Source organism: Tachysurus fulvidraco, chromosome 7 (genome assembly GCF_022655615.1).
Source record: "Tachysurus fulvidraco isolate hzauxx_2018 chromosome 7, HZAU_PFXX_2.0, whole genome shotgun sequence".
Lineage (NCBI taxonomy): Eukaryota > Metazoa > Chordata > Actinopteri > Siluriformes > Bagridae > Tachysurus > Tachysurus fulvidraco.
The window spans coordinates 11,169,085-11,180,974 of record NC_062524.1 but is presented as its reverse complement, the minus strand read 5'-3'; the positions used below and the strand labels follow the sequence as shown (position 1 = coordinate 11,180,974).

At 39.8% G+C, this 11,890-nt stretch overlaps 1 protein-coding gene across 4 annotated transcripts in view; it reads left to right on the top strand.

Moving 5' to 3' along the window:
- celf3a (cugbp, Elav-like family member 3a) overlaps positions 1–11,295 on the top strand; it is a 23,379-nt gene extending 12,084 nt beyond the window's left edge. For 2 of the 4 annotated variants that reach the window (XM_027143903.2, XM_027143900.2), the window contains exons 5-15: positions 2,133–2,181; positions 3,545–3,670; positions 4,588–4,667; positions 6,915–7,058; positions 7,491–7,635; positions 7,766–7,915; positions 8,050–8,109; positions 8,365–8,469; positions 8,646–8,789; positions 9,016–9,152; positions 11,192–11,295. In XM_027143903.2, the coding sequence (XP_026999704.1) occupies positions 2,133–2,181; positions 3,545–3,670; positions 4,588–4,667; positions 6,915–7,058; positions 7,491–7,635; positions 7,766–7,915; positions 8,050–8,109; positions 8,365–8,469; positions 8,646–8,789; positions 9,016–9,143 (1,131 nt within the window). In that variant the 3' untranslated portion in view covers positions 9,144–9,152; positions 11,192–11,295. Of the gene's footprint in view, positions 1–2,132; positions 2,182–3,544; positions 3,671–4,587; positions 4,668–6,914; positions 7,059–7,490; positions 7,636–7,765; positions 7,916–8,049; positions 8,110–8,364; positions 8,470–8,645; positions 8,790–9,015; positions 9,153–9,594; positions 9,698–11,191 lie in introns of those variants that run through there. The other 2 variants (XR_007143425.1, XM_027143901.2) reach the window with 2 other exon arrangements.
- Positions 11,296–11,890: the final 595 nt, after the last annotated feature.

Sequence of the window (11,890 nt, the reverse complement as noted above, 5' to 3'; positions counted from 1 at the left end):
TCATCCGATTCTTTATTCATTACATTTTTGCTAAATTATTGAACAAACCCCAGCCTCAGATACGTTTACTGGATTTTATGCAGTTAAAGCTGATTTTTACTGAATGACATGTTTCCAGAGTTACAAAGAGACACATGATCAAGATTTCCAAACTCTGAGCTGCTGATCAATAACATTTATAGACCCATGTTACTGTGATCAAGTTCACCCTGATCATATACGTTTACAGTATACTGAATAAATAAAATACATCGTAAAGCCCATCATGAAATACAGTTTCACCCATGAAATATTTACAAACCTCCATATTGTATATATCTCGTATTACAAAGCAGAACGCAGGCTTTCGGCTGTAGGACCATTATGAAATTGCTGTTATATGTGACATGTATCGCTGGAGACTGTGTGATTTCAGAGGTACAGATTTTCATCTTGTATCAATTCAAAACAAAACAAAAATGTAAAAAAAAAAAAGCAGCCAAAGGTGTTCATTGAATTAATATTTATTTATTTGTTTGTTTATTTGTTTGTTTGCTTATTTATTTGTTTGTTTTAATCGAATCTAATCTAATTTTATATATTTATTTATTTATTTATTTATCCATCTATCTTGCTTTTTTGTGTGGACTGTTTATACAGCAGTACTGAGAATGTATATGTATAGAGAAGAACAGAAATAAAGATGATTGTTTATTTTAAGCTACAGTGCTGATCTCAAGTGTTATGAGGTGATATGATGTATGAGAGAGAGAGAGAGAGAGACAGACAGAGAGAGAGAGAGACAGAGAGAGGGGGGGAGAGAGAGCGAGAGAGACAGACAGAGAGAGAGAGAGAGAGACAAAGAGAGAGAGAGAAAGACAGAGAGAGAGAGAGAGAGAGAGAGAGAGGGGCTGATTTCTCTCAGGAGAATGGATACACATGTACAGCTGTGTCTGTTAAACACTGGAGATGGCAGCTGTAATTACAACAGTGACACGAGACAGTAGAGCAGTGATGAATATGTGTGTGTGTGTGTGTGTGTGTGTGTGTGTGTGTGTGTGTGTGTGTGTGTGTGTGTGTGTGAGTGATCAGTGCAGTTTGTGGTTCAGCGATCAAGTGACTGGTTCAAAAATAGATCCAAGGTTCATCTGCTACATAATTAAGACGTTTCCTCTCTTCCCTTCTTTTCTTCTCCTCTCTTACTATCTTCCTCCTCTTTTTGTCTCCTCTTTCTCTTGTCTTTTCACTTATTTTTTATTCTTCTCTTTTCCCCCACTTCATTCATTCTTTTTTTGTCTCCTTTATTTCTCTTTAACACTTTTCTTCACTCCTTCCACCCCCCCCTTCTTTCTCTCCTCTATCTTTCCTGTCACTAATGTAAAACCTATTTTGTGTTAAACCTGTGAACTCCTGTGTGGTTGACATTCAACTTGAATGAAATAAAGAGCGGAAACCTTTCAGACACACAGAAGCTGTACACGGAAGCGGTTTTGGGATAAAATGGGATGATTTGAAATCCTGGATATTTTATGAATTTATCGCTTATTTGTCTTCTTCTTTTTCTTCTCTCTGTCTCTTTCCTTAATTTTTCTGTCTCTCTCATCACTCTTTTCCTCCTCTCTCTAAATCTCTCAGCATTTAAATCTGCTGAAGGGCTCTAAACCAGATTAGTGGGCAAGTACGCTTAATCCCATCGCTCCTAAATCTCACAGCAATGCAGGCATCAGAGAGACAGAGAGAGATAGAAATAGAGAGAACGAGAGAGAGAGAGAGAGATAGATAGAGAGGAGGGAGGGAGAAAGTGTGTGTGAGAGGGAGAGAGAGAGAGAGAGAAAGAGGGAGAGAGAGGAGGGAGGGAGAAAGTAAGTGTGTGTGAGAGAGAGAGTGTGTGAGAGCGAGAGAGAGTGTGAGAGCAACGGTGACATCTGATCAGGTGTGTGGGAGAAAGAGAGATGTAGATGGTACAAAGATGATTGGAGCACAATAATGTGGAATTCAATATGAAAAAATGTGTAAGAAATGTGACAGAAACACACACACACACACACACACACACACACACACACACACACACACACACACACACACACACACACTTATGAAATGAGATTTGGAATGAGGATTATGACGTGAATTTTGTGTGTTTATTCCAGATGAACCGACCCATTCAGGTGAAACCTGCAGACAGTGAGGGCCGTGGAGGTGAAACACACACACACACACACACACACACACACACACACACACACACACACACACACACATTTTCTCTCTCTCTCTCACACACACACTCATCCTCTCTATCTTTCTCTCATACACACACATTCTCTCTCTCTCTCTCTCTCTCTCTCTCTCTCTCTCTCTCTCTCTCTCTCACATACACACACACAATTTGTCTTACTATGCTTGTGAGGATGTTCCATGAATAAAATTATAAATGAAGATAATTATTCTTCTTCTCTTATCCTTTTTCCTATTTCTCCATCTCCTCCTCTCTTCTTCACATGGCCTCCTCCTCCTCTCCTTCCTTTCTTCTTGTCTCATCGTCTCTTCTACATTATTCTCCTCTTGTCTCATTCGTCCTTTAATTCTTTTCTTTATTCTCTTTTTGTCTCTATTGCTCTTGACTAATCTTTTCATCTTCTTTAACTCTTCTTCTTGTGGCTCTCCTCCTGTTTGTTTGAATTCATTTATAAAAAAAAAAAACTAGTAAGAGAAGCAGGTCCCAAGATACTGCAACATACTTTTAGACAATTTTATTAAATGAATCAAAGCTGGAGTTTTCCCCTGGAGATTCAGATAAATGTCCCAACAGGGTCATAACTATCAAAACATCACACACACAAACATCACACACACATACACAAACATAAGACACACACACGCACACACATACATACACACACACAAACATCACACTCACACATACACAAACATAAGACACACACACACACACATACATACATATACACACACACACACACACACAAACATCACACACACAAACATCACACTCACACATACATACATACATACATATACACACACACACAAACACAAACATCACATACAAACATCACACTCACACATACATACATACACACACAAACAAAATTCAATCACTGCATTTACCTGAATGTTTAATTAAAATGTTATTAAGATGCTGGATAAACAACTTCAGTGAAAAATAAAATCCTCTTTAAATGAGATAACAAGACTCCGATTCCCTGAACAATCTGTAATAAGTGTTGCTGTAGTCGTGACATAATGGAAAATCTAGTTGTTTCCTCTTACCCAACACAATCATGGACTATGTTTCCACGTGCACACAAACACTTTAACAGTCAAAGGTACATTCTGCCCCCTAGTGGCCAAATCTAGCACCGCATTTTAAAGCTAAACTCGAGTGACTGAATGTGAGACTTTACTAAAGTGCTACATACACGTCATACGTTATTTCTGTGAATCTATGGGACCTACACGGGCGCATAAAGTCACTTGAAAAAACAGGAAAACATCTGTCATGATATTAATATTAATAAGTCTTGTATTTCTGTGCCTCCAGACAGGAAGCTGTTTGTGGGAATGTTGGGGAAGCAGCAGTCAGACACCGATGTGAGAAAGATGTTCGAGCCTTTCGGCAGTATAGAGGAGTGCACCGTGCTCAGAGGTCCAGACGGAGCCAGTAAAGGTGAACCACCTAAAACACAATGTGCATTTTTAACGATGGACATTGTCTCAAAGCAGCTTAACAGAACGTAAGAAACTCAGTAAACTGAGGTGTGAGTTTGGTGAGGAAAAAATCCCTTAGATGGAAGAGGAAGAAATCTTGAGAGGTACCCTCCATCCATCCACCCACCTATCCACCCATCTGTGTATCCACCCATCCGTGTATCCATCCATCCTTGTATCCACCCACCCATCTATCCATCCATCCATCCACCCATCCGTGTAACCACCCATCCTTGTATCCATCCATTCACTCACCTATCCATCCCTCCATCCATCCAGCCTACCACCCATCCATTCACCCATTCATTCAACCATCCACCCATACATACATACATACATACATCTCTACATGCCTCAGGATCCTCACAGGGTTGGCCTTTTCTCAATGATATCCTCATCATCCAATAAAGAGAAGTAAAAATATTTAAATAATTAAACAAATAAATCAGATCAAATCAAATTAAATGCACCTCAGATGTAGGTCATGACCTAATATTCTAATAAGCCCACTTGGATGTCCCTCTGTCCAGTACCCCAGGCTGCTTCTACTCGAGTACACTGCATTACCTCAGACAGCAGGGAAGGCCTTAGAGGATATAGTGATGTTTATAACTGATGTGTTTCCATCAAACACGCTATTAACTAATGACACATTTGTTTAGCTGACAGTGAGAACATGCACCGTGTTGTAGCTCATATCCAAGAGAAGAATAAGGCCACTTTCTGTTATACAGTAATAACATAATGTTTGTAACCCGGGATTAGGTTTAAATCTAGCTACAACCTGTGGCTGTTGGAATGTCATTCAGCTTCCTGCTCCAGTGTGACAGTGAGTTTTTTGTGTCATTAGAGATGTTTGTCTTTTTCTGTTTGCAGGTTGTGCATTTGTGAAATATCAGAGCAATGCAGAGGCTCAAGCGGCCATTAACACTCTTCACGGAAGCCGCACTCTGCCGGTCAGTCTCTCTCTCTCTCTCTCTCTCTCTCTCTCTCTCTCTCTCTCTCTCTCTCTCTCTCTCACACACACACACACACACACACACACACACACACACACACACACACATGCACAGAGAGACTGCTGTGCATAGAAGCTCATTAAAGCTACTTTATTTAGTGCTATAAATATAGCATCTAAATGTACCACAAGCAATGTTTGTCTGTTATCTGGAACAATAAAACAGAAAAGCAAAACATACTATCTGGAATGAAATGAGACAAAACAGGAAGCTACGGTATATTATATGTACAATTTAACCCCTGAAAAACACCTTCTCAGTGATTCATGTTTTATGTTTGTTGAATCAGTGACAAAAGCACAGAACAGTATGTTCAGTATCTTCAGGCCCACAACCAGACCTACCACCACCTCAACATATTAAAGAGGTCCATTGTGAGAACAGGCCTTTAGACACCACAGAACGAATGCATTGTATCAGTCTCACCCCCATCACAGTGGTCTCAGTCATAACACTGCACTGGACACAGTATTTTACTTTCTCTTTCTACGTTTATATTACTCATAATGCTTTGTTGATACGGTTGTGCTCAAAAGTTGCATACCCAGAAAGAAATGATTAATCGTTACCATTTATTTGAAAAATCTGACTTATAATGCAAAATATTTTTATTTATTTATTTTAATGATAGTGGTCATGTGAAGTCAATAATTATCACATAGCTAGTGTAGTTGTTTGACTTCTTTTTAAAACCTAATGATGATTAAAATAAACTAAACAACCCTGATCAAAAGTTTATATATCGTTGTATGTTTGGCCACATTATAAACACATGGGTCAACACACAGAGCTTTAAATGGCTATTAAAGGGAAGTTTTCACACCTGTAGTCAGTGAGTTTCTCAGCTCATGAAGTGATGCACTGATTTGGCTGGATACTGCACGTTGGGGAAGACAAAAGTATTGCATAAGGACCTGCATAATAAGGTAGAGGAACTTTATAAAGCAGGAAAAGGATATAAAAGTATATCTTAACACTTGAAAATGCCAGTCAGTTCTGTTTAAACTCTTATAAAGAGGTAGAAAATAAGAGGTTCTGTTGATGCTAAGCCACCAAGAAAGTACCCACAACTGCTGGAAGAATTGTTCGGAACACAAAGAAAAACCCACAAACACCTTGGAGAGAAATACAGGCTGCTCTGGAAAAAAATTATGTTGTTTTAAGGAGCAGAATAAGGAGGTACTTGAACACAAACTACATAAGCCTCACAGCTTAGGGAGCAGAGTCATGTGGAACAAAACAGCGATGAAGAAAAACTGAATTCTTTATTGTCACAACGATAAACACTATGTTTGTAGAGGAGTCAACAAGGTCTACGGTGAAAAGTACACCGTCTCCACTGTAAAGCACTGTGGTGGATTTCTTATGATTTGGACCTGTATGAACTCCAGTGGCACAGGGAAGTTAGGAAATATTGATGGAAAGATGAATGCATGTTATCAGAAATACTGGCAGACACTTTGCATTCTAGAGCACCAAAGCTGCATATGGGAGGCTCTCGCATGTTCCAACACGATAATGATCCAAAGCACAAGGCAAGGTTGACTCTCTGATGGTACAGCAAAAAAAGTAAAGGTTCTGGAGGTCACAGTCTCCTGTTCAAGACAACCAAAAAAATTACTGGAACTGGAGGCATTTTGAAAAAAAAAGAATGAGCAGTTATACTACCTGAGAGAATTAAGGAACTCATGCATAATTATTACAAAAGACTGCATGCCATCATTGATGCTAAAGGGGACAATACACCATATTAAGGACTAAATGTATACAAACGTCTGAACAGGGAATATTTCCTTATTTTCTTTTTTGTTATTTCTTTAATGAGTCCTATAAGAAATAAAATGAATGTGTTTTGCCTTCTCGCTCATGTTTTCTGTAACAAATGGTACACATCTTGCAAATTCTCCCAAGGTATGCACACTTTTGAGCACAATCCGTATAGCCCACAGAACATAATAATGCAGAAATAAGATTCAATGAATGAAACCATACAGATGCAGTGCAGCTATAAAGTTATTACTGACAGCTAGAATACTGATAGTTAGAGTAGATAAGTATCGCATTTCCCTTTCGTTTATCCTATATGTAGAGTAAACAAACTGATGCAACTTCCTCTCTGAGTAGAACATTCTCTCTCTCTCTCTCTCTCTCTCTCTCTCTCTCTCTCTCTCTCTCTCCCTCCAGGGCGCCTCTTCCAGTCTGGTGGTGAAGTTTGCAGATACGGAGAAGGAACGAGGCATCAGGCGCATGCAGCAGGTTGCCTCTCAGCTGGGTGTCATCAGCCCCATGAGCCTCCACTTGGGGGCCTACAACGCTTACACACAGGCTGTGAGTACTAACCTACTAATGTATTAACCCTGACAATACACACACACACACACACACACACACACACACATACAGGTTGTGTATAGGAACCTACTACTGTGCAATTGTCCTTACAAAAAGAGAGAGTATTCATTAGTTTTTATAATATTAATGTTAATTAATAACATAATATTACACAATATTAAATATTTTTACAATCATTACACAAAACTAAGATTTTTGTACTCACAGAAAGAGGAGCCTCACTGACATTAATTGCCATTATTTTTATTTTATTTTTAGTTTATTTTTACATGTTTGTCTGCACACATTTATGCTTCACACCCAGTGATAACAACTAAACCTTGACATTAACTCAAATCTTAAGGTTACAGTAATAAAAATCTTTCACCTTCTCATATCATTAGAATAACGTTCCCTTTTTTACTTTAGCTGGTTCAGCAGCAGGCTTTGGTAGCTCAGTCTGCCTATCTGTCTCCCGTGGCAACGGTTGCCGCGGTGCAGATGCAGCAGTTGGCTGCTCTTAACCCGAGCAGTATCATAGCGACACCTATCGCATCAATCACCCCATCTTCAGGTGACTACTCTTCTTCAACATCTCCGAATGTTGATTCCTCCTTTAAAATAATACCTTATGGTGCTCTATGTGCTATCATGACCCTTATGAGGATAACACGATATAATATGTGTGTGATTTTGTGATAAAGGTGCGAGCACTCCTCCAACGATCGCTGCCACACCAGTGTCTGCTCTCCCTCCACCAATTGCAGTCAATAGTTACTCAGCTGTTCCTGCCCCACCCAGTGGCCAATCAGCCTCTGAAACATTGTACACCAACGGCGTCCACCAGTATCAAGGTGAAGCTCCGCCCACTTTCTCGAGCAGATTTCTAATCAGATTTCTATTACACTTGGTGTTTCCCGTGTTAGAAATCCTTACATCTCTTCTTATCTATCTCTTCTTCTTTCTTTTCTCCTTTGGCGTCTTGCAGCTCAGAGTCCTGCTTTGGATCCTCTACAGCAAGCGTACACTGGAATGCAGCATTACACTGGTAAGGCATCACGGCTTTGTACACACGCCTGCATTTTTTTGGTATTTTCTCCATGTTTGATGTAAACGATAATTAAAGGCATTCTTTGTAGATCAGACAGCATTTCTGAGCTTTGTCTAATGTTTTTAGATTTGCTAATAAGATATAAATTAATATTGTTGGGAATTTGAAAGCCAGCACGTTTGTGTTCTTTTTTTTGCCGTACAATAATCTATCGTTTAAATGGAATGTTTCCTGCCATGAACCTGTCCACAGCCACATATCCTGCAGCTTATGGTTTAGTCGGTCAGCCTTTCCCCCATCAGCCCACGCTAGTTGCTCAGCAAACCCAACAGCCTCAGCAGCTGCAGCAGCGAGAAGGTAACGATCACTTCCTCTTTCATTAATCACCGACACCACAAACATCTACTTAACACTCTCGTTCTTTCCTCTCATCCTCATATCACGATTGTAGATTTCCAGAAAATGTTTAGAATCATTTCAGTAATAATCGTTTTTCTTTGTTGTTGTTGTTGCTGTATATTCTTCTCCTTCAGGTCCAGAGGGATGTAATATTTTCATCTATCACCTGCCACAGGAGTTCACTGACTCTGAGATGCTGCAAATGTTTCTGCCGTTCGGCAACGTCATCTCAGCCAAGGTTTTTGTCGACCGTGCAACCAATCAGAGCAAATGCTTCGGTGGGTTGAGAGAGAGAGAGAATGAGAGAGAGAATGTGAGAGAGTGACAGTGTGTGTGTGTGTGTGTGAGAGGGAGTGTATCTTTAGAAGGAATAACAAACAGTTCATAACAGTTGGGTGGTGCAGACCTAATGGATCTCCTGATTGTTTGAGAGAGATTGTGTAGGATTTCATTCTCTACCTCATGCTTTTTTGCTGCGTTTGTTTCGTTTGTTTGTTTTTTCAGGCTTTGTAAGCTTCGACAACCCCGCCAGCGCTCAGACTGCCATCCAGGCCATGAATGGATTTCAGATTGGCATGAAAAGACTGAAAGTGCAGCTGAAAAGGCCCAAAGATGCCAACCGCCCATACTAACATGGCCAGGTGAGAGAGTGAGAGAGAGAGAGAAAGAGAGAGAGAGAAAAGGGGATGGAAAGAACAATGTAGGCAGTTATTAGGCCTAGACGTAATGTATGTTAATGACAGAGTGAAACCTTGAACATGCTCACAATGTAACTGTCTCTCAGCCTCCAACCTTCAATGATTACTAGAATGACTACTAACTAAACGTATTACACTGAGGAACAGTTTCTCCCAGCAGATTAAACGAGATATTTGAAGAATGTGTTATGAACTGAAAATAATGTGTTTAGAGATTGCCTATTAAGAAATGCTATAAAGTGAAGAGTCTAAGACAATAACCAGTTGATTAATTTATACTTTTCATTTATTTATTTTTTTGTTTTGTTTTTGTGATGTGTCATCGCTCATTCTCCTGAAATCAAACAAACAAACAAACAAACAAAAAACCTCATCCCCACTCAAGGCTGCCCTGGCCAATCATAACTCGTGCGGAGACCACGTCGCTATGGCTACGGTGGCCATAGCAACCAATAAAGCTTCCCCCTTCCTGTCACAGCGTTTGTTGTAAGTTGATTGGCCTGTGTTGGTTGCTGTGGCGATATATTCCTGCCTGTGATGGTTGCCGTTAGCAATTTTGTTATTGTTTTTTTTTCTCTCTCTCTCCTTTTCTTTTCTTTTCTATTTTTTTTTGGCCCTCTTGTCTTCTATCCTCCATGCTGAGAGTGCATGGCGGGTTACTGTGGTGAAAATGGAGTGTGTTTGGTGCGTTGTGCCTTTCTCTTTTTGTTTTGTAAATACTGATCAATGACACTACACTTCGAGCTAACGTCCTGTAAATGTAATAAATTAATGCAGCAAATCAAAGCCATTCAAAGCTATTAAGTACTTTTCTGAGTCATTTTGAATGCCCTAGTGTTTGGGTGGATTTTGTTTTTGATCAGTCTCCTCTGTGTTTTGTTTGGCCCATATGTAGTCTGGTGGTGTTTTAGTTTTTTGTGAACGTGGGGGATTCAGTGTGTATTCGATGACAGGAAAGTTTGTGCTAGTGGGTATGGTGTTTTGTCCATTGAGTGCGAGAATGAATTGAAGTGTAAGTGTGTGCGTGTGTGCGTGTGTGTGTGTGTGTGTGTGTGTGTGAGTGTGTGTTTGTGTTCAGAGAGAGAAAAAATGAGAGAATGCTGGAACAATTCATTCACTATCTCTCAAACCTCTTGCGTGAGGCTTGAGGTGACAGCATTGTGCTGATTGATGAGCAGCGTTTCCCTTTAGGAATTCTGGGTTTTGTAGTTGGAAAAAAAGCATGCTTTCATTCATTAAAAAAGATGTATGTATTTTATATATATTTATATATATTTCGGTCCCTCCAGGAGTGTTTTTTTTTCTAATTGTTTCTCTCTTTTTTTTTTCTTCAAAATTTGTGATGCAGCATTTTGGAGGTTTTAGTAAAAGGTTTTTGTGTGAAATCGCAAGCACGGGATTCTTAAATGAAACTCCTACCAGTGAAGAAGCGTGTAATTACATTCTATGAGAGCTGCGCTCATGAGCGATGCATGCGATTGGACGAGATCTTTGGCTGAACGTACACTGTGATGATGTCACCCCAGGCATCTCACCCCAAATTAGCAGAAAATCTGCGCTCGTTTTGGAAAATCGCAAATTCCTCCAAATATCACAGAGATTGCTTGATTCCGTGTTTAGTTCTCCAATAGCAAAATGCCAAAATCCTGTAGGGATTGATGTATATGATTTACTTAAAGTTGACTTAACACATTAGTGAGTGCTAATATATTATAAAGTGCAGCCCAGAATTCCTATGGTGCATGTTGGAAATTTGTATGCCTGCCAGAAGCCTTTCCCACTGAGGCACTAACACTGAACACACATCTGATCATACACCCATTTACTGGCTTAATACGTTAATTGCATGGAAGTATGGTAAGCGTAAGATCACTGCTAAATGCTCCAGTACACATTTTGTTTCCTGTGTCCTCGGTTCAAGCCATTTCCAACGATCTAACTCTTACATTTCTCTCTTCTTTACCCTTTTTTTTCTATTGTAGGTTTAAAAAAAAAAGAAGACTGAAGAAGTTGGTTTGGAGAAAAAAAAAATTTCCTCAACTGTAAATGAATTATGGGACCAACTGCTCATTTTAAATACCTGCTACAAAGAACACTGAAACAGATATATACATATTAACAGATTAACACTAACCCGCTGCACAAGACTTGGGTTAATAATATACACTCACAGCCTCGTCAGTATACAGCATATGACCAATAACTGTTTATAGGCACATTCTTGTACAGCTAATAACCGGCTCGACACTATTCCTGCAATCTCACACTGGTTTCACGCACACTGGGTTTAACGTACGTGTGTGTGCGCGTGTGTGTGTATATTTGGGAGCTTAGAACTTTCTGGAGAGAAAGCTTTCAAAGCTCCATCTGGCCTTGAACTGAAACTGCACATAAAAAGGGACCAACATCATTGTGTAACATCTGCACAGCAAGGCCTTGTTGTTGTTGTTGTTGTTGTTGTTTGCTTTTTTTTGTTGTTGCTGGTCTGTGCTTACTGCACACTATGGGGATCTATTCAGCAGCAGTTATGTGTATATAGAAATTTATTTGGGCTACACGTGAAGGCATATCAGTGGGAAGGGTTTGGGTCAGGAGGGGTGTTAAATAGGGGAGGGGAGGAGATGGGAGGGCAGGGGAGGATGGGGTAATTGAGGCGGGTTTTTCAAGTTATTTAAGCTCAG